Raw genomic sequence first — 24,183 nt, forward strand, 5'->3', positions numbered from 1 at the left:
CAACTTTCTTGACCTCAGGCAAGTCCTCAAACTTCTCTGGGCCTCAATATCTTCATCTACAAGATAAGGGCATTGGTTTGCAATCTATTCAAGTTCCCTGCCAGCTTTGACATGCTATTATTCCTTAAAACCAAATTCCCCAGTGTTTCAATTCACTCCTTTACAATTTTTTTCTTTTGTGTCACTAAGTTATACGAATAGAAGAGTGACACTTTGGGGTGAGTTCCTGTGGCCACAGTGAACATTAGATTTAACAAATGTAAAAAGTCCTCCCAACGAATCAGCTGATAACTAGAAGAACCCTCATTGAAAAACTTTAGTTACAAGGCCCCATATGTGACTTATATAACTTAATTTCATTAGTACTTCAAATGTAAAGACATATTTGTGCTCCTTTACTGAATCATACAAATTCCTTGGCTCTCAAATCAAACTTATTTTTAAAAAAAACAAGACACTGAAATTTACAAAGATATTTATGAGTTTTTTGTTGAATATGAAGGAAACAAGAATGCATTAGCCAATTGTAAATACAGAACAAAACAAAATGCTACATTAAAATATAATCATTAAAATTCACATTAAATTATTTATTAAACAAAGACACTTTTTAATACAAAGTTCTTCATCATTTCATATCATTTACACATACTAATGGCAGTTTTATTGAAGGGATGATCAGAATTGGTAGGGGTAGGGGAGTATGGTGGTGTTTTTGTTTGTTTGAGAAAATACCATCATTTGTAAATCAACTTTTGAGGTTAGTGTGTATGGTCCTGTTGGTGTGATTTCATAGACATTTAATGCTGCTGAGATGTGCAAATCTTCCACTCTAGAAATGCAATCTTCAGCTAGTATGAAAACTGCTTATAGATCTAACTAGCTTGGAGTTACTTTGCCTGCCAATATATGTTTTCTATATTAATTTGCAGCTTCCTAATTCAATAATGTAAATTACAGAATTCCCACTGCTAGGTAGTAATCCCTTTTTCCAATTACAATTCTCCTGCCCTAGTATTTAAGGATGAAAAAAGATTCTATTGAACATTTTTCTTTAAGAATACAAAGAAAAATATAATTCTGTGTTGTAGTTTTTTAAATTGTGTGTATGAATTATCATTTATGAATTAACTTTAATTTTTTTCAAGATTCTAATTATTTTCAGAAATTAAAATTGGTATAGATTAGCAATTAGTGATTATTGCCCTAACCAACCACATAAGGAAATGTACTCTATTAATAGAGGCCAAAGAAAAGTTCTAATGTTGATTGCATACTAAAAAGTTAAATGAAGAATTATCCTTCTAAAACAGTGGTCATGCACAAAATATTACTTTCCTGATTTTTTTTCATTCCCCATTTGTTTGATCCCCATTTGCGTCCCACGTGCTGTTACATTGGCATACAATGATCTTTGGAACCATTAGGAAACAAATAGCCATATTGAATTATTGAGGCATATCAATTCCACTGACAGGTATAAGGAGAAAACTAGTGGATGCAGCAAAACTAGTGGATGCAGCCTTTTGACATTTAAGGCAAAACACTAAAGAAATAAACAAAAAAACCTGGTGTTATAGAAGATAAAAGACATAAAAGAATGTCGATACCTTCTCATAAAGATCAACAGTATTTCTATCATACTGGAAAGAGTGCCTTTGATACAATTAATTCTCAGAAAGGATTAAAGAGAGAAAGCCTATCAAAAGATTCTTAAATTTTGACTGTTACACTAATGGTAATTTCACGTAAATAATATCTTCAAAAACAGGTGTTTTCATCATGGGTCTAAAAGTGCTTTAAGGTCATTTTATTACACAATGAAAATATCTTTTCTCCAAAGATAGTGACCAATACCAAAGTAAGCAAAATGTAAGAGGAACTTATCCTTTTAGAAAGATGTGTATAACTGCACTCCTGTAGAATAAAAGTATTGAGTACTTGCTGATACTATACATGAAAACTGGCCAGGTGCTTTCAGGATTGCCTTTAAAAGCCTTTGCCCTCTTCTCTCTCCCTGAAAAGGTGATCAATCACAGTATTTTTAACTGCCATCAATACTCCTTTGTAACTGGACTGGTAGTAGTGAACTCCTTCCATCTTCAATAACAGACACATTGTACACATCTGCTTCTGATAGTTTCTATTTTTTTCCCCCTAAACTTGAGTAAATCTGCTGACTGGGATTATTTATAAAGTATTTTCCTCCCCCTCATATGGAAATTTTTTTTTCTACCAGATTTTACTACTTTTCTTCAAGCTTGAAGGTAAACGAATTAACGGCCAACTTCAAATGCAATTCCTTTTTTTTTTAAGCTCAGTTGTGAAGAAAACCTAAAACACAATGGAGAAAGAATCCCAAATCTTGATATTCTAAGTCAACTGATTGTATTAGCTACATGAGGCAGAACTTTGGAGTCACTGATGAATAAAAGTAAATCAAATGAAAATCTATAGAATCATCCACCATGAAAGAGTTAATTTATTTCTTTATGAATTGGTGTATTTAAGAAACCAGAGCATACTATGAGTTTAAAATTTTATTTCCCACACCTAGTGAAAGAACAGAAATTCAAGGAGTTCTGAAAGCTTGACTTGTGGAAAATAACCAGGCCATAAGGATATGGATTGACCTGTGATTCCCAAGGTGAGGAATCTCCTTTTACCAATGCAGGTTGGCACCTTTTCTGTAACCTGTAGCCTAGACAGTTGCCTAGAACATGGAGAGATTAAACAATTTGCCCAGGGTTACGCAGCAAGTATGTGTCAGAGACAACACTTGAACCTAGGACTTCCTGGCTTAACTATAGAATAATGTCTGCATTTTATGACAGAAATGGAGAAGGGAGCAGTAAGGAACCTGTTTTATAGCCTGCTTTGCTCAAATGATAGTCCAATGATTAATTGCTAATATATTTTAATCGAGTTCTAGTGTAAATCTTTGACTTTCCCACTTCTGAGTAGAAATGATGTTAAAATGAGTACTGAAAAATGTTAAGGACATGTGTGTGAGTGGTTATAGTGCAGTTTCTTCAGAACATAACTTCCACTTGCCATTCTCAATAACAGAATCAACACAGTTAGCCATGCTATAATTTCCTAGAGGGCAAGCCCACATCCTACTGAATGAGTGGGAGACAGTTAAGTGGCTAAGTGGGTAAACACTGAACTTTGAGGGAGTTCAAATCCCACTTTATACACTAAGCATCACTTAACCTCAGCCTCAGTTACCTTATGTGTAAAATGAGCATGATAATAGAGTTAACATATGTACAACACTTTGCAAAACTTAAAGCGCTATGTAAATCCTAGCTACTATTATTAATGCCTATCACCCGTACATGGAAGTTACCCTAACTTTCGAGTATACACCAGAAAGAAATGAAGGCAATTCACAGGGGCGTATTATATTAAAGTTGTGTCCAGTTAAGAAGAACATTATGAAACCAAAACATAGTAAAAACAGAGGGAAGATAAAGGCCTAGAACCCAAAGGATATATAAGAAAGAATACACAGGTTATAAGAAGAAAAGCAGAGATCCACAAAATATAACCATAGATTTGAAAATCAGTTATGAAAATCCATCCTAGCTAAGTTTATGGTGTTGTTTAACATACTAAGATATATATACACAGAAATATATGCTTCAAGCTTTAAAGTGGTAATTTATTGTACTTTGAATTTCATAAGGAAAGGGAAAATGAGAAATCATCCCAGCAAACAAAACTTAGAAGTTCTTGGAGCTCATTTTTCAACTTTGCTCAGCTCTGGAATTACCAAAGAAAGTAACAAGTCATATTTTTAACCACTGAAGATGATAAGAAATACCAATGCCTATACTCTGTTCATTGATTCTCAATGTCAGTACACATTCTGTACAAATCAATATCACAAACATGAAATTTCATCTCATTTGATCTGTGCCTTTCCCTTCAGAATCCATAATTTTTCAATTAACACATTCTAAATGATGCTGATTAATAACCCAAATCAAATTCTTCCTTGGTTCTGATCATACCCATAGGTTTGCCTTAGAAATGTTCACTTAAAAAAAAAGTACACTTCAAGAACTGCAAAATATATGCTGGAAATATTACAGAGTATATGTATTTTCCTTAAATGGCATGGACAGGAACTGGACCTGTGATTTCACTGATATAGGGACTCCAAAGTAAAGACAATCCCTCCACAAATGCAAGTCAGAAACTTCTCTTCAAAAACTGAGCTTTAGAAAACCTCTTAGAGCAATGAGGGTTAAGGGACTTAACTGGTCCCAGAGCTAGTATGTGTCAGATGTGGGACTTGAACCTAGGCTTCTGGATTCTAAGGCAAGCTTTCCATCTACTGTGCCATAGCAATCTCTTGGTTTCAGATGTCAGAGGGAGAAAAAGAAAAAAGAAAAAAAATTTGGAGTACTCTTATGAAATAACTATTAAGCTCATAGTTTTGTGATTTGTAGAGCACCTTGCTTATTACAAAACTTGCATATTCCCTTTTCAAATCTCTCACCAGGAAAAAAAATCCACTTAAAACAATGGGACTTTATGCTACCAAGAATAGATAATTTGAAACAATGGACCAGATTCACTGGAACTAATGGGTTACCAATTGCCCGTATGAATTCTGGATACACTTATGCAGGCTGGATGAGCTGGGAATATAACTATGATACTATGGGCAAACTCTTCAGATGATGCCAAAGAAATGAAATATTCATTTTCTGCTCTACCATGAACACTGAAGAACTTTCCTTTGAAACCATATATGCACCTAATAGCTGTATAAGCTAGGACAAGAGTTGAAAGTTTCAACCCTTCAAAGCACTATCATGTGAAAACAATACCATACTGGTTTGGCAATGTGCTACCATCTTTAAAAGGAAAAATATCAAACACTTGAGGTAACCTGAAAAACATAGACACATCACATCACAGATATCTACAAGTAAGCATTTTTATATATTGTTGCCAGTGCTTCTCTGAGAGCAAGTTCTTTAAACAGAACCTAACAATTTTTACAATTTTTTTAAAAAAAATACATCCCTCTAAAATAGCCCATCAATGCTAGACCACACTTTCTGTATTTCTACAAAAATAGATGCACAGAGAGCTACAAAATTGTATTCCTGAAAGGATGAGCATTGCCATTGTGGCTTGGCTTTTCCTGACAAACAAGGTGATTTGTTTAAAAGGAACAAAAATCAAAATTAAATGGAAAATAAATCATGCTGTTGAAAAGAGCAAAGAGAGGAGAGTTGCACAGGCTCAGATAAGGGAAGAATCAAACAAACAAAGACTTTTTTTTTCAGTGTTCTAGGTCCCATTAAGCCTTCTCAAGAAAAGGCTCCAAAACAAAACCAAAATGTCTGATTTTTCATCTTCTCCTTCAATGAATATGTATCTTGTCCTCATGCAGAAATAAAGAAACACTGGTGACAGCTCCATGCCAGTTGTCCCGGGGTTCTGAATCCAGATTTACTTGCTACTATTGTGTGCTTCAGAACCAAGGAGACTCCTTGCTCTTGTCCTGGTGCTGCAGACCTAGATGGATAGAGAGACAAAGGAAGAGGCAAAACAGTTAAAAGAAGTTATTTTCAGAAGTGGGCACATATTATATTTGGAAATGAAAAAAAAATCAAGTAACAAAAAAATTAAAAGGGTTGGCTCTCAGCCATTCTACTGTAGAGTCACTGAATCAGGGAGACATGGATGGAAATATTGTCTCTAATATATAGTTGTGTGACCCTACCAAAGTCACCTAATTTCTCTGACTCAGTTTCTTTATTTTTAAAGGAAATAATCTGTTATTACCTCCCTCACAAGATTGTTGTGGAACTAAAATGAAATAAAGTACTTTGTAAACTTTAAATTGACAGCATTGTCATTTCAGTCATATCTGACTTTTTATGACCCTATTTGGAGTTTTCTTGGCAAAGATAGTGAAGTGGCTTACTATTTCCTTCTCTAGCTCATTTTAGAGATAAGGAAACTCAGGCAAACTGGGTTAAGTAACTTGCTTAGAGTCAAACAGCTAGTTAAGTGTCTGAGGCTGAATTTAAACTCAGGTCTTCCTGATGTCAGGCTCAGTGCTCTCACTATACCATCTAGCTGCCCTTAAAGTGATACACCCACATATACATACGTGCTTTTATTTTTGGACCAGACCTGTGGTCTAGTCTTAGTAAATGGAGTTCTCTATGACAAACCTCTATTTATCAAAGCAGGTCAGCACCTAGTCTTCCACTTGTAGCTAATTACTGTGATTATGCCTTCTAATATTTTATTTCCTAAGAAGACAAGATATGTCATCATTTTCAAAATAGCCATGTATTTGGCATAAGTCTAAAACTATTTTAAGAAAACTAGGTGGCAGAGTGGGTAGAGCACTGGACCTGGAGTCAGGAAGACCTGAGTTCAAATTTGGCCTCGATACATACTAGCTGTATAAACCTGCACAAGTCACTACCTCTGCCTACTTCAATTTCTTCAACTGTAAAATAAGGATAATAATAGCTACTACCCTCCAGGACTGTTGTGAGGATCAAATGAAAAAATATTTGTAAAGCACTTTGCAAACCTTAAAGTGCTACATACGCGTCAGCTTTTATTAATGACCAGTAAGCTCTGGAAACATACTAGCCCTTTGTACTTTTGTACGGGGGAAGGGGGGATTTTTAGCCTTTGGCAAATGGAGAAAGGTTTTGCTTTCTTAGAGAGTGGATCAATGATGGGAAAAGAAGGGCACAAAACAATATAATTTCTACTTTTGAAATTCTTTCCAAAAGAATCACTGCTGCTAAATTGCTGGACATTCAAGCAACAATCAACCAGAACTAAGAGTTGTTGTGATTAACTGGAATCGACATGAAGCTATCAGATCTGTTGAGTAAAATGCCTCAAAAACCCACATTCCCATCTATTGGATTTCCACTGCACATTGACACCCTAAATAAAAATGGCCTATGTATCTGTTTGTATATTTAATCCATACTCAACATCTAATGTTCAAGAAGACATTTGTGAAAGAAAGGAAGTAAAACAAACAGATGTTGTACTATGTGGTTAATTCTGTGTACTAACCAGTTTAGATCAGTGGTATCAAACTCAAATAGAAATGGGATCCCTAATCTGTACATAAGGATCCTGTGGGCCAAATATTGTCTTGGTTTTAAAATGTAATGTTATCTATGTTTTATTGTATTTTTATTTATTTATATTATTTGGTAAATATTTCCTGATTACATTTTAATCTAGTATGGGTCACACTCAGGAGTAGTTGTGGGCCATGTGTTTGACACCTCTGATTTAAAACATAAGAAATCAGGATGATACTTACAGATTAAGTACTATCTGAAGCCACCATCTGTTAATCTTTGTAACTGGGGTGTGATTGGCTCAGATCTTGAGCTAGAATCTGTTTAGTTTCTGTGGTAGCTTCTTCTGTGGTTTGTGACTTTATGATCTAAATCCTAAATACCACGTAAGGGCAGGTAGAAATTGAGTCTGCTTTATTGTTTTTGAGGGATGCTATGTTGCTGATTTGATCATTGTGAAAATTTGCCATGCTGTTCCAATTTATATAGTTTTGGATATGAGTGGCAGATTTGTTTTATGTCACTCTTCACTCTTTAAATGGTCACTTTAACTTTTACATGTTCCTAAAACAGCTGCAACAAATCCTTTTCTTACCTTAAACTTGTCAAAGTATTTCATAAGACAACAGGGAGTCATTACAAAAACAGACACAATTAGTAAGTGTGATGGAGACACTGAGGTGAGCTAAAAAGCACACTATGGGACTAGGAAAGAGAAAAGGAAAGGTGAAACGTAGAGCCATTTGACATGATTACGAACACCATCTACAGACCATGGCATTAGTCTCTTTGTTAAAGTCAGCACTGCCTGAGTAAAGAAAGCAGCAGAATTGTCTTTCAGGGAATCTGTTGCCACATGTGGATAACAGAAACAACAATCTGTTCTACCCTTTTCCCAAATAATGGATCTTGTGCATATCAATCTAAGTTTCCTGTATTCATTTTAAAAATCATTTCATGGCAAAAATTATTTGCAGTCTTGAAACTATCCCAATTGAATAGCCTATCCAATTCAAACCACCTTCACTGACAGTTTGCTGAGTGCATAAATATTTTTCTCATTATCAAAACGTCTTCTGAATGGCTTAGTGTTTCCATATTTGAAGACTACATCAATTTATGCAATACTAGAAATATAATTCATGAAGGCTGTTGATAATGCCAGGTAGTTTTGTTAAAGATTTTTTTCTCTTTAATTCCATTAAATTAAAAAAAGAGCCTGCTTATGACTTTCTTTTTTTTGCAAGTAGCCATCCATAATTCTAATTCAATTATGACCATCCTGGCAGGTCATTCTAGGTAGGTAATAATAGCTAAGAGTTATTACTTAAAAATTAATTATTGCTGTCACATAGATTTAAAATGAAACTCTTAATTCTCTCTATAATTCATCAGACATATTTGACGTACAGATTTCCTCCCCACTCCCCAACTCCATCAATGATTTCCTTTCTTATCTTACTGGATTGTTATTTGCTCATGAAAGTCTTTCAATTTTAGGTGGGGTACTATACCTGTGGAATATTGCATCTGCTGTATGCAAGGTTAATATATTGGCTAGTTTAGATGAACTGTGTTTGTGTTTGTTCTTGTCATTGTTTTCTTACTTTTCTTTGTTACATTGAATATATTCAGAAACAAATGTGATATAAAGACAAAGGATTGTTAAAAATCAATACACATATAATGAATTAGCATTGTAAATGTTAGATATAGAAAGGCCATATATTTATTTACAAACACTTCAAAACTTGCCTGATAGAATCTACTTCCCCATCATAGCCTCATTACTACAAATTCTTTGTATTTCTTTCTCTTCATCAGCACACAGAAAATCAATTCACACCAGGGTTTGAATAGTCCTTGTTAGATGCTCATCGTTTTCTACTTTATTTCTCTTTTGCTGTGGGTGCTCTGAATTAGATCTGTGCTTTAATGGCCAAGAAACTTTTACTTCCTTGGCCTATAAAACAAGCAATATTCTACAATGCTCTCCTATGTAAAGGCAGAGCCCTTCTAGGAAGGCATGGCAGAATTTGTATTCTATTGCTATATGCCAGTTATGTGATGATATTAGGAAATCCACCAGTGCATTTAGTCCTCCATGTTTTTCCTACCTGACCAGAGGACTCAATGTGGACCCCAGTGTCATGCATGCTTTAACTCAAGCCACAACCCACCTGCCCCTACTTTGGCAATGTGGTCATTTCAGAAATGATAGGATCATGACAAATGTGAAATAATGTAAGGTATTAACAGAGGTTTTCCCTTTCCCCACCGCTTCCTTTCATAAAATCCTCCATCACTAGACCTTTCTTTTTATATGATAATCAGTATTAAGACTTGAGAGGGGAGGAAAAAAGAGTTTCTCATCATAAAAGAGCTATAGACCCAGAATCATGGCATCTGGTAATTATTATTATGAGAGGTAGAGCTACTTTGGTTCAATTCAAATAAAAGATGGACAGGTTCATGCTATTTAATACTATTTTAGGTACAAAAAGTCAAATGTGCTTGCCTCACCCCAACCTTATATTATATAATGGTTCCCTACTAAGATGTAGTAAATAAATGTGTCCTGTTATATGATATGTTAACTATTGTAGACAGATTAAGGGTACTAGATGGGTGCTATGTGCAAGGTGGCTAACTGAACAAACATACCTATCACTGCTACTAGTTTATTTCTGTATGAAGTCTTTCCCCAAGTTCATAAACAGTCTAGGGTATGGATATCTCAGAGACTACCATCTCAGATGTCAGTGTTCAGTCATGTCCAACTCTTTGTGACCCCTTTAGGGATTTCCTTGGCAAAAAGACTGTAGAAGTTTGTTATTTCCTTCTCCAAGTCATTTTACAGATGAGGAAACAGGTAAACAAGTTTAAATGACTTGCCCATGGCCGCATTGCCAGTAAGTGTCTGAGTCCAAATTTGAACTCAGGAAGATGTATCTTCTGACTCTAGGGCTGGCACTCTACCACACCAACTAGCTGCTCTATTATCTCAAATATTCTCTGTCTTATCAGTTCATCCCACCTCAACCTGAATTGAGGAACACCCTTCAAATTTCACTAGCCTTCCCCCTCTCTCACTCCCAAAGTGTGCACTTACTAATTTGGACACAAATCATTGTAAATGGCCACACATTTTAATGGAAATTTCAAATAGCACCAAAGCTCAAATAAACACATAAAGCAGACTTACACTTACTTGCAGGCTGTGATGGGGGGGGAGGGAAATAGAGGTGGGAAAGAATCGCTTTCCTTACATTAGCTTTTACTAATCAGAGGAGAACTGGGAAATGAAAAGTGATATGGAATTGATTGCACTGGACTCACCACCCTCTGCAAGTGCCTGTTTCCAGTTATCTTTGAAATTCAACCTGCCTTCACTTCCCCACCTGAGTGTGTTTCTCCCTGCCTTCATGCAGTCTTCACCATCCCCTGAGTTCTCATTTTCTTTTCTTTCCCTGCTTTCTGTCACAGGAGCAGCATCCAGATCTCCTTCTCTCCCATTCCCTCTGTGTTCCTTCTCTGTGTCTCAACCATATGGCTTCATAGTGGAAGTTTATTCCACAGTCAAAAGCTCTTAGAAACTTGGGGACTTCTAAGTAAAATGTTCCAGCACCTGTGCACAGATACTTCCATTAACCCCACTAATTCTCCATTATAATATCTCCATGAAAGGTGTAACACTATAATTTGTTCAGAATTTTTCTCCTATAAGTTCAACCCAATTCAACAAAATTTATTAAGCATCTATGATGTGCACTTTGCTTAACCTCATTTCCCCCCAGGTAACTTTCTATGACTAACTGTAAGCTCCTTGAGGGGAATAGATGACTTTTTGTCTTTTGCCTCTTTTTGTATCTTCAACAGTACCTGGCACATGGTAGAGACTTAATGTCTATTGATTGGTTGGCTATAATTCGAGGAGTAGGTGCCCATCTGTATTGTAGAAGGATTTTTCTTAATAAATATAACATACATTTTAAATAAATATAATCTATTTTTCTGTTTCTAACCAGAAAGCATTAAGTACCTCATGACACACAAATCAGCCCTGGGTGCTGTACAATAAGAGAGATACACAGATCTGCTTTTACAACATGATTTGGAGGAAGATTGGTGGAGTGACAAGAAGATGGACTATGGGTTCAAATCCTGACTCTGTTATTAGATACCTAATGTGAAGCACTACAGGTCACTTCACTTTTCTAAGTCTCAGTTTCTTCACCAGTATATGAGGGCATTAAGGTATCTTCTAGCTTTAAATCCTATGTTCCCAATGACGTGACAGAAATTAGATCATTTTTACACCTGGAATCAATTGCATGTAAATCTTTTTAGTTTATAAAATTGGTATTATTAATGGTGATAAAATGACCTACCAAAAGCTTGGGGCTATCACATAAATTCCATTTATCTAATAGTTTTTGAATAATACTTATTAGGGGAGGAGACAGCATCTTCACACAAAAATGGTGAGAGGGGTTAGTAAGAAAAGGAAAAAAGAAGAAGAAATAGCTATATTCAACCTTAAGAAAAGGAAACAAAGTGAAGAGAGTTATAGTCAATCTACGCATTATGAATTTGACATTATGACACTAACAGTTTTAGAGCTCCTTCTCCATTTTTAATACTTCAGAGCTAAGTAAGCATTGTTTTTAAAAATCACCTTAAAATATGAAGATATATTCTAGTGGCACCTGTCCATCTATCATGGCCTAACAGACTTTTTAAAACTTTATTGAGCAAGAAGATAAAAGTAAAAAATTTAAGAGACTGTAGCTAGGCAAATAAATAATTGGCAGAAGAGAATTCTAGATCCCTAGATTATAGTAATGCTTTCTGAAGTCTGTTTTTGGATTACAATAATAGTTTCCCTGCTATAAAATGTGTTTAAAACTGTTTGAACTTGTTAGATAGGCTTTAAATTTTGACCTAAAGTAGGATACAAAACATTAATTTTTAAAGTAAGAATCACTGGAACTAATGTCACTAATATACTTTATTATGTTATTGTATAAAGTGCAGTACCTGCACACCCAGGGCGAGTTTTTAAGCAACTAGTCATTTCAGACCCAGGTGTTTCCTCTCTCATCCTTGTATTTCTACCCCTAGACATCAAGCTACCTTGGCTCATCTACTCATTTAGACACTTCCTTCCCACCAAACAATAGAGGATCATGAGACCATAGATTTAGAGCTGGACAACACCTTAAAGTTGATCTAGTCCAACCACTCAGTTAACAAATGAGGAAATTGAGACCCAGAGAAGTTAAAAGATTTGCCTAAAGTCACACAGCCAGCATAGTAAAGCACTGGATGAAGTCAGAAACACCTCAGTCTGAACCTGTATTTGAGGAAGCATCCACACAACCATGCTTCCTCCAGAACTGGCTAAGCCCATGACTCCCTGGACTACTTCTCAAACTTTCCCCTATTGTGGCACCTTTGCCATACCTCTCCCCTTTCCAGATCCCTTTTTGGATTGTGTTTTTTTGTTTTTCTCTAGTGAGTAAGCTAGGTGGCACAGTAGGCAAGAGCACTGGACTTGGAGTTAGGTGCTGACTTCAAATCTTCCCTCAGATATTTACTAGCTGCTTAACCCCAGGCAAGACATTTAACCTCTCTCAGTTTCAGTTTTCTCATCTGTAAAATGAGGATAATAATAGCACCTACCTCACAGGTTGAGGGGATCCAATGAGATGACAAGTACAGTGCTTAGCAAACCTTAAAGTGCTATATGAATGCTAGCTATGATGATGATGATGATGATGATGATGATGTTGATGATGATGTGCTAAGAATAATGCTTAGCACATAGTAAATACTTAATTTCCTCTCCCTCCTTCCTTGCTTCCTTACTTGATCCCTTCCCTCCACACTTAGTAGCAGTGCGACCATAGGTTAAGTAACTCAACCTCACTGTTCTCCAGATTCCTCAACTGCAAAATGAGGGTGGTGAAATTAATGATCAGTAAGGTCCCTTCCAGCTTTAAATCTATATGACCATATGACCCGGGGCCAGATCTCTCTTCACTTTACCATGCTCTCTCTCTATAATCATATATTATATACATCATATATTCTATCCTCTTCACCTGACAGTAGTAGCTTGTGTTCCATTAACCTTCACATGTTTTTGGATTTCTAAATGGAAGGATGAATAGGAACATATTTTAGAATCAAGTTTCACCACAATGCTAAATCATTCCTTTTTAAAAAGCATTCACGTTCAAATATTGAAATTTAAGACAGAAATCATAGATATGAGTTGCTTATGAGCATTAAAGAGTTTTCATTCTGATAATTAAAAAATACAAAATGGTAGAGATCATATTAGATGATAGAAACAAGCATAAAGAAATGGATCGATAGCATCTATCAATCATTGAACCCTATTTCACCAATACAATTAAAGATAACTTGGAAAACATTTTAAGGAAAGATACAAGAGAGAAAAAAAGGGAAGAGGAAAGAGGAAAAAGGAAACAGGGAGGCAAGGAAAGGGGAAGAAGTCGGGAATAGAAGAGAAGGGGAGGAGCCTAATAAAATTTCTTCCATGAACTTTCCGCTAAAACTGGGGAAGAGCAAAACCAAAAATTTCCTGCATTAACTTGATGTAACTGAAACCACAAGTTATAGTACTCTCTGGAGATTCTAACTATCCAAACATCTGTTCAGTAACAAATAATGCCAAATATGTATCTTTAAAGGGGTTTCTAGGTTATGCAGAGACAGTTTTATGATCCAGAAAACAGATAATCCAACCAAAAGAGAAGCTGATCTGGAACTGCTACTTATCCATAAAAATACTATTAAGAACACAAGAGGACAAGAAACCTTACATACACTTGGAAGTAGGAGTTATCAAAAGATACCTGAATTAGACTTCAAAACTATAGTAATACAAATGCATGGTTTCTTCAAAATGAATATTTATTTCTATGAATTATTAAGTTCAAATAAATAGTTCAGCTTTAAGAAATGAAAGAGATGAAAGAGCTAGAAACTACTTAGAAACCTCACACTATTGTACACATTAATATTTCCTTAAAGAGTTGAAAGATGCATAATATGGTGAACATAGATAATAGTGATATCTTAACAGGAAGAAAATGACTGGATGCTGATTTTGGTAGCATTAGTTGTATATGTTTACAATCATCAACTAGTTGGAGAGCAAAGGATAAAAAAATCAACAACAAATAGCAGAAAAAACAAAAATGAAGTGGAAAAAATACAAAAATATTTATTTTAATAGCATTTCCTGAAAAATTCTGAGCAATGCATAACAGTTGCCACAAAGAAAAAGTCAAGGAAACACTAATTGAGGAAAGTAAACACTTTAGGCAGGAAACACCAAGCAGAGAGTCAGGCAACACTGATTTAGAAAGCAAACTCGTTTCAGAGAACACCGTTAAGGATTATGGGCTGCGATGCAATAAAAATCAGAGAAAGTCAAGACATATCTGTAGAAAGCTTGGTGTCAGAATCAAATGGCCACAGTATAAGTTTCATAGATAAAAATGTCAGGAAGACAACGAATTGATGAAAATTAAACAGATTTGCAAATGCCATAATAATCTATTCCTACGATCAGTGATGAAGAACTGCCTCATTTGAACTTTTGCACTTCAGTTAACACCCAGATTGTGCTGGGGGTAGGGGGGAAGAGGGGAAGGGAATGTGAGAATAGAAATAGGAATTAAGAAAATGAAGTTAAAAATAGTGTCTAGGACATACCAAGTACGTCTGAGGTGAAATGACTTAAAAGTCATGAAGATCATTTTATAAGATGAAGAGATTTTTAAAAAGGGGGAGGGGTGGATAACGTATGATTTTAGTATCATAAATGATAATTAAAAGTCAATTAATAACTACCTTCTTTCTCATTGGTTTAAACTCTTTAATAACTATACCTTCTTTCTCATAGTTATAAAATCTTTATGATACACGAAGGAACATGAAAACTTTCACAAGTAATTTTCTGCATCAGGGAATATGTTCATCATCATAAGACTGACTGAAATTAATCATCTGAGCAATTAACAAGGATTTTTTAAGTACTTATTATATACTTGGCCCTAAGGTAAGATACAAAAACACGAGGAAAATAGTCCCTGTCTTCAGAGAATTTATAATGTAGCTGGGGCAAATTAACATCTAAATATATACATACAAAATACAGACAAAGTATTTTGAGGCCAGTGATATAAAAGGCTAGAAGCTGGAGATTGGGAAAGGCCCCCTATAGTAAGTGGCACATAAGCCAAGCTACAAAGGAAATTAGAGATTCTGAGACACAGAAGTGAGGGAGGCCTGTATGTAGATATGAGGACAATCAGGGCAAAGGCACAGATATGAAAGATAGAGTACCCAGCATGAGGAATATCAATAAGGCCAATTAGACTAGATCACAGTGCCATGAAGGACTGAACACTGAATAACACTGGAAAGTAGGTTAGGGCCAGGTTGGGACTTTAAATGCCAAAAGACAATTTCTATTTTATCCCATATATTTATGGCACTGCTGGCAATTATTAAATAGAGGGGTTATACCCCTACAGGATTGCACTTTAGGAAAATCAGTTTGACAGCTGTGTAAAGCATGGCTTGGAGTGTTAAAAAAAAAAAAAAACTTCAGGCAGGTCCCCATAAAGAGAGATGATGCCCAAACTAGGGTTCACGGTTATGTGAGAGTACAAAAAAGTAAAAGATACAAGATGCCTTGTGGAGATAGAAACAAGATTTGTGGTGTAAGTGAGAGTGAGAAGAAAATGACAATGGAGCTATAAGCCTAGAGATAATAATAAAATAATATTGGATGTCTTGGAGATTCACGATGCCTTTGACTATAAGATGGAAGTTTGGAAAAGAAGAGTTTCAGGGAAAAGATAATATAGATAGAGAGTGATAGAGACTGAAAAGTTGAAATTGACACAAAGGTTGCAAAACTTAGTGACTAAAGGATGGGAGTACCCACAACAAAAATAGGGAAGTTTAGAAGAGGGATGGGTTTTGGGGTATAGATAATTATTTTGGGACATATGAGTTAGAGATATCTATGAGCTATCCAGTTCAAAACGTCCAGTAGGCTCCTGGAGATAAAAAGTAGAACTCAAAAAGGATGATGAGATCTAGAAATATAGATACAGGAGTCATTGGCATAGAGATAATTAAAACTCTGGGCAGATGAAGTCCCTGAGAGTAAGAAAAGAAAAAGAGAGAGAAAAGAGAAGTATTCAGAACGGAGACTTGACGTACCCCCACAGTTAGATGGACTTTGTGGATGACCAAAGAAGACCAGGAAGTTGTAGTCAGAGTAGTGTAGTCAGAGAGGTAATAAGAGAAGCAAGAGATTATAGTGTTATGAAAACCCAAAGAACATCTCAGAGCTTCTTGGAGGCTGGGTGGGGAAGGAGGGTTATTGTTCAACAGTTTCAAGTACTGTGGAAATATAAGAAAGATGAGGATGAGAAAAGTCCACCAGTTTGTGCAGTTACAAGATTACTAGTGACTTTGAATAGGGCATTTTCAGTTTAAAGATCGTATTAGAATCCAGATTATAATTTAGAAGACAGTGATAAGAAAGTGGAGATCATAAGTTCAGACAGCTTTTTCAAAGAGTTTGACTGAGATAGGAAAGAGAAGTCTGGGATAATAGCTTGTAGACAGAAAGGTGTGCTATAACTAGTTTGAACCAGCTCACCAGAACCGATGGTTAAATGCTCAATGGGGACATTTATACCTTGGAAATTAGCAAAAGCTAAAAACCAGACTGTCTAGACTTTTAAAAAGTGATACTCTTAATTATGCATGTGCTATGTGTGTATATTATTTTCTCCAGAAAGTTTTTATGTTAAATATTTGCTAGCACACCAGTAAGTTGAAAAAAACCTACGATGCTGCTTCTTATTGTTTATTTGTTTGTTGAATGCCTTCTCAGCAAAAAAAACCCAAAAACAAATAAAAAAACTTTTTGACTCAGTAGAGCAAAATAACTTTAAAGACTTTCCTTCAATAAGAAGTCTTATAAATGTTATTGTACATTATTTCCTGATAAATGTGACCACAATGAATATTCTTTGCTAAACAACTTTCTTTGTATTAATGTGTATTTATGGGATACATAAAACAGATAGCTATGAACTCACTAAAGTTGTTTTTCACTGTTAAGGAAAATTTCTTACACAGGATCATGAAAGAGAGATTTCCCATAGAAGAGGACATCCTATAAATGGCCCTTTTTGCAGATGATATATCATGTTGATGCATCAAGACCTAGAACATGAGGTCATAGACCTCTTCCATTAGACATGAAGAACACAAAAGAAATAAACATAACAATTCATACATGAAAAACTTAAAGGATGGAAAATATCTATTGTCTATGCTGATAATAACCAGTCGGAAGTCCGGCCTACCGAGTTAAAGCATCAATACATATATGTGGGCCAGGGACTACAAATGCAAAATGAATTGACTGTAGACTTTCCTAAGAAGAAGAGAGGATTGAGTCGCATTTGGGAAATTGTGCAGTATATTCAAATATCCCAAGCCTTCAATGACATCTTTTAACAATTTTAACATTTTTTTCAGGTAATTTCATAAGGTTGAAAATCTTGGGACACTAGAGTCGTGAAGAATCCAAGTTGTAGGTTATCAATTGGGTAATGGAGAGGTACATATTGGGTATGAGTAGGCTTTGACATTTTTCTGAAGATGATCTCCTTTGCAAGAAATAAGAGATGCCATGTAGGAAATATTTGGTTGAAAGAAAACATGAATTGATCTTGTAGTGAAAGTGAGGTATAACATGAATACCCAGAGTATTGCAAGATATCTATGAAATGTAGCTATTCCATCCCAGAAGGAGAACTCTAGCATCTAGAAGAGATCCTATGTGGATTCATGAATAAGAATAGTGCAGGATTAAATTTATACAGAATATACAAACACATACACATACACACATATGGATATAAATATACAGATATCTATATATACAAATACAGATATAGATGTCTACATCTGTACATACGCGTGTATATGTTGAAATTTGTTCTCATGGAAAGAATACTCATAATCAGAGAAAATAACACTGATGCGAATCTCTCTGGGGGATAGGAATTTTTAAATGGAATTCCTTTCTTTGAACTGTTTATTTTTGGTCTCCTCCCACATGATAATGAAAGCACAAAACACTGCCAGAAAGATTCAAGATGTAATAGCACAGAAGTCTTGGCTCACTTGGCCTAGAATATGAATGCCTCAAACTCTATTAAATCATTAAACAAAAAAATAGTAACATTGGTATTTTTATACCCTTAATTTCAAAGGAAAATAGCTAGAGAAAATTTTAGAAGCTAAGGAATCTGTCCTATTTATGAAGCATATAACAGGAGATTTTGGTAACCTCAAAGAATATGTGATCTCAAAGATGTGAAGATTCTCTTCAATAATGCAGATTCCAATGCATTCATTCCTCCTTATTCTTGGTTACTCTTGTCCACATCCTCCCAGAAGACCTCCATAGAAGACTGTACTCTAGATTTAAAAATATTCTGTGGGTAAAGGTTCCATACTTATAATGTCTATCCATTATCCTTCACTCTTCTTACATGACCAGCCCACTTCTTTTACTGTTCAGGTATATTTGGCTAGTACATTTAATACGATTTCTTGTTGACAAGTCATCATTGATAATACATTACAACTAGAGGTGTGCTGGAAAATGTTTAACAACTGTCTGGGGGGGGGGGAGTATGCCCAGAAGACACACTTTTAAGTTTAATCTGCATTATTCATATATTCTCCATCACTTTCTTTAGTCTAGAAGATCAACAAAACAATAGATCAAGTCCTGATTTGTAGCATTTGCCAATTTCCAAGGTGTAAATTCTCACACTGAAAATTAAACAATCAGCTCTTGTAAGCCATTTTAAACTGACTCCAGCAAACTGCTATAGCCCACACAGTGTAAATCTTTGCAATGACTTTAGGCTCATATGCAATTAATTAATCTGAGATCATAGAAATACAGCATTAATAGAAGAGTAGTGGTGTTAAATTTTTCTTTGTTTTGTCATTCATTTGTTTCATAATGAAATTTGAGATAATTAAAAGCTCTGCTCAGTTTTTCAAATGTAATCCAGCTTGCAGTGTTCATCCTATTAAAACCTGGACCAAATCTGCAATATCTATCCAAGATAAATGTATTAACAGAGTGTGAAATTTCTATATCTTTTTTTTTCCATCAGAGTTAGTGGAACAGCCATATTTGGATTCTAGGATTATGGCTTTCTGACATGCTTTGTGAGGGAATAGAAATGGCAATAACTAAAAAAGGTGGGAAGAACGAGGCTAGACCAACTATACACTAAATAGGTACTAGCTAGAGATAAGAGAGTTTTGAGGCCACTAAAAGGTCATTGCTCAAAGTATTTTTAAAAAGGAAGAGGGGAGGTTATTTTGTGTCTTTGTACCCTTGGGTTCTAGTATAGTGCTTTGCACATAGCAGGTGCTTAATAAATACTTGTTTAATTGAATATCAAAGAATTAGAAAAATCATGGATATAAAGATTACCAAAAAAAAAAGAAAAAGAAGATTATGTAGACAGCAAAAATTACTAACCCTTGTGCCTACCTTCTTAACACTATAAACATTTATTAGAATAATTTAAGATTATAGGATCACAAACCTAGAGCTAGAAAGAACCTCAGAGGCCATTTAGTTAACCCCCTTCATATCACAGTGCATGAAATTAAAGCCCAGGTAGAGTGATGCCCTGGATTTTGGCTTTGAGCCTCTGACTCTAGAGTCAATATTCTTTATTAAAGCCATTTTCATAAATAGTATTCTGTAGCAGACCATATATTTGTAATGACAAATTTGAATGAACAATGAAGGGCATAAAAAATCCTATTATTTTTAATTGTTACCTCACTACCAAAAGAAAAAATTAATTCAGTAGAGCTCGTAATATATTAAAGTCCCTCCTCCAATGTATTTCCCATGTATATGAGATCATATAGTATTTTTCACATATGTACAGATATATACACAAGTATATATCCATATACATGTTAAATTTTGATGGCTATTTAATTATTGATACAAAATAAGACATAAAAAATGAGAGCTTTTTTACCAAAGGCACCTATCACTATCATACAGGATGTCCAGAACCAAGTCCATTGGAAGAATTCCATACCAATGGTGAATCTTCCTAATACTCCTACTTGTGAATGACATCATTCTGACTGCATCAAACTCTGGAACTTTGCAAAATCTACTAAATGTTATCCAAAATCACACAAAAGACTTTAGTATAACTATACATGCAGGAAAAAATAAATGGACAAAAAATGATTATTTTATTTTCCAAACTATGGTGTGCAGTAGAATTGACAGCTCATTCAGTTCCACACCTTTGCACAAGCTGTCCCCCATATCTGGAATAAACTTTGTTATGTTAATGTCTTTATCTTTGTTTTATCAATAACTTTATCTTCCTTCAAATTTCACACATCTTGTACATGTATGCTTTGGATGGAAAATACAATTGGACAATAAATTGGGGTCAGAATTTAATAGGAAATGATTGAAGAGGAAATAATCCAAGCTTCTCCCTGAAATAATCCCATCTTTTAACACTGTTTTTCCCCTTACCAGTAAATAGGTGTAAATAGGCTATAAAATTTCACAAATAATGAAATTATGCATAACGCAGTATAAAATATATTAACAAAGAAGTATGCCTAACAATGTAGTTGACTCATATAGAGAGAATAAGGGTTTACAGATGAACAGTCCATGTGTTGTGTTGCTAACCTAGTAATATCAAGAGCTGAAGAAGAAAACTCCTAGCACAGTGGGTGGACAATGATAGATTAATGAGCACAAGTGCAAACATTGCACAAGTCATGGATGTGTTGCAAATTCCAATGATCGAGTAATCATCCTGATAAGGTAATAGCATCTCCAATTCAACATATTCAATATAAGATGTATTATTTTTCAGAAAAGAACGCTCTTTTAAACATCCCTGTTGCTGTCAAGTGCATCACAATTTGTACAGTCTTCCAGGTTTGTAATTTTATCATTATCTTTGACTCACTCTCCTTTACATATCCACCCAGTTGGATAATCTTGTCATTTCTACTTCCATAACATCTCTCACGTTGACTCCTTCATTCTATTTATATAGACACCACCTCAGTTCAGGTCCTCGTCACCTTTTGCTAGATTATTCCATTGGCTTCTAATAATTCTCCCTATGTAGTCTTTCCTAATTCCAATACATTCTGTATACAGTGGCCAAAGTGATCTTCCTTAACCTCTAATTAGACCATGTCACTTCCCTACTCAACACACTCCAGGGGACTTCCTATTGCTTTTAGGATCAAATATAACCTTCTCTGTTTGATTTTAAAGCCCTTCACAACTTGGCTTCAACCTATCTTTCTACTCTCAATTATGTATTACTCATTGTTCCTGTTCTCTAAGTCTAACAACTTTGTGTCCCCTCTGTTCCTTGCACTGGCACTATGTAAAACCTCTTAATTTCTTTAAGATGTAAGCTCAATTGTGAACCATTTTGGAAAGCATTTTGGAACTATGCAAATAAAGTGACTAAAATATCCATACCCCTTGACCCAGAGAATCCACTTATACTCCCATGAAGGACATTGACAAGAAAGCCCCAATATACAATAAAATATTTATAGCAGCACTATTTGGGTTATCAGATAACTGGAAACAAAGTAAATGCCCATCAGTTTGAGAATACATAACAAAAAGTGGTACATGAACATAACAAATATTACTGTGCTGTAAGAAATAATGAATATGATTAATAGAGATACATGAAAAGAGCTACATGAACTAATACGGAGTAAATTAAGACGAGCCTAGAAAACAGTATCAATATATTCAATGACTATAACAATGAAAATGGAAGACAAATACTAAAAAATAGTGAATGTTGCAAAATTACAATGAACGAGCATGGCTCAAAAAAAAAAGTAACAGAAGACTTCCTACTTCCGCCTCTTTGCAGAATGTAGTATACTGCAAATATTTTCATACTTTTGTCTTGTTTTTAAACAATTTTGTTAATTTTTTTGTCTTCATTTTCATTTTTTGCCCTTTATATTACATGTTTCTTATTTGTCTCTTCCTCTCTTAGAAGAGAAGGAGGGGAGTGAAGAGAGGATTCTGGGAACATGGTGGAGTAGATCAGAAAATTCCATGCTCTCAAGATTCCCACCCCCCACAAAAGAGACAAAATAGCACCTTACAGCAAAGTGAGAGTAAAAATAAATATGAATAGGGGCAGAACAGGAGTCTCCCAGGGACAATTTGAGAATATCAGAAGAAAAATCTCAGGACAAAGTTTGGTCCCAGTGAAGAGTAAACACCTCTAGGCTAGGGGCCAAGTTAACAAAAGGCTGCAAACCCTGAGGTTAGCTTATTTGCAAGGCTGTCTCCACCCAGGCCACAGTAATTTATACCCCCAGGATAGTAAGGGGAGTTGGTCATCCCAGCCTAGGAAGATGAAAGGAACCTCTGCAGAACAGGGACACCAGACCCAGCTATGCTGCAGAGAGTCAGGGAAAGAAGGAATCAGCACACACCCAGTGAGTACAGAAGCAGTGGGGCAGAAGGCCCCTGGCAGTGGGCACTTACAGGAGGCTGGAGGTTTGGCCTTGGGAGAACTGAAGATCTGGGGCAAGAGGCACCATCTCCCATGCCCCAGGGCTAGAGGTGATTATAAAAATTAAGCTATTACTACAAAATTGCAAAGTCCAAAGAGAAAGAATCCAACCGTAGAACACTATTGTGGGAATACAGAAGGCAAGAGATCATCTTCAGAAGAGGATACTGAAGTAAAGAAACCCTATTCTACCCCAAAGAGTAATGTCAAATGATTACTTGCCCAAAAAGAATTCATAGAAAAATTATTAAAAGACTTTAAAAATCAAATGAGAGAGATGGAGGAAAAACTAAAAATTAAATAAATAGATAGATAGATAGATAGATAGATAGATAGATAGATAAATAAATAAGAATAATCCAAGAAAAACAAGGATATTAAGAAAGAAAAGTCAACCAATTAGAAAAGGATATCCAGAATCTTAAGGAAGAAAATGACACCTTGAAAATTAAAATTGGGCAAGGTGAAGCCAGCAAAATTATAAGAAATCAAGAAATAATTCGACAAAATATGAATAATGAAAAAATAGAAGAGAAAATGAAATATCTTATGAGAAAAACAACAGATCTAAAGAATAGATCAAGAAGAGAAAACATAAAAATAATCGGATTAACTGAAAGCTATGATTTAAAAAAACTTAATACAATAATACAAGAAATAATTAAAGAAAATTGTCCTGAAACATTAGAATAAGGAGGAAAGCAGAAATAGAAAAAAGCATTAATCACCACTTTAAAGAGATCCTATAAGGAAAACTCATGGGAATATTATAGTCACATTCCAAAGCCCCCAGCTCAAGGACAAAATGTTAAAAGCAACAACAACAACAAAAAAAAACCAATTTAAATATGATGATGCCACAATTAGAATCACACAAGACCTAGCAACAGAGGCATTAAAGGACCATAGGTCTTGGAACACTATATATTGAAGAGTAAAAGATCTGGGGCTCTGGCCAAAAATATCATACTCAGCACAGTTAAGCATAAGCTTGGATGGGAAAAAAAATGGACATTTGATCTACTATCACACTTTCAAGATTTTGTTAAAAAAAAAAAAAAACCTGAACTCAGTAGAAGATTTGACATACAAGAGCCAAGAGAAACCAAAAGATACATATCAAAGACTAAAAGGGATTCAATAATGACAGACTATTTACTTTTTTTATATGTAGATTCTTATTAATAATTAGATAGCTCATAAGAAAGATTGGGGTAGACCTGAGTATGATATGACTTTAAAAAGTAAAACCACTGAGGAACAGCTAAAAAGAATAATTATTCTATAGAAATGAGGTACAAGAGGAAAAATCAAGTATTGGGAAATTAGATGGGGGAGGAGGGCCAGTAGTTCTGGCAACC

At 35.1% G+C, this 24,183-nt stretch overlaps 1 protein-coding gene across 2 annotated transcripts in view; it reads right to left on the reverse strand.

Annotated features, from left to right (window-relative positions):
• Positions 1-569: 569 nt before the first annotated feature.
• Positions 570-24,183, reverse strand: part of VGLL3 (vestigial like family member 3) — a 63,242-nt gene continuing 39,628 nt past the window's right edge. For both annotated transcript variants that reach the window (XM_020970713.2, XM_020970714.2), the window contains exon 4: positions 570-5,541. In XM_020970713.2, coding sequence (XP_020826372.1) covers positions 5,498-5,541 — 44 coding nt within the window. In that variant the 3' untranslated portion in view covers positions 570-5,497. The remainder of the gene's footprint in view (positions 5,542-24,183) is intronic.

Source organism: Phascolarctos cinereus, unplaced genomic scaffold (genome assembly GCF_003287225.1).
Source record: "Phascolarctos cinereus isolate Bilbo 61053 unplaced genomic scaffold, phaCin_HiC Scaffold_7;HRSCAF=346, whole genome shotgun sequence".
NCBI lineage: Eukaryota > Metazoa > Chordata > Mammalia > Diprotodontia > Phascolarctidae > Phascolarctos > Phascolarctos cinereus.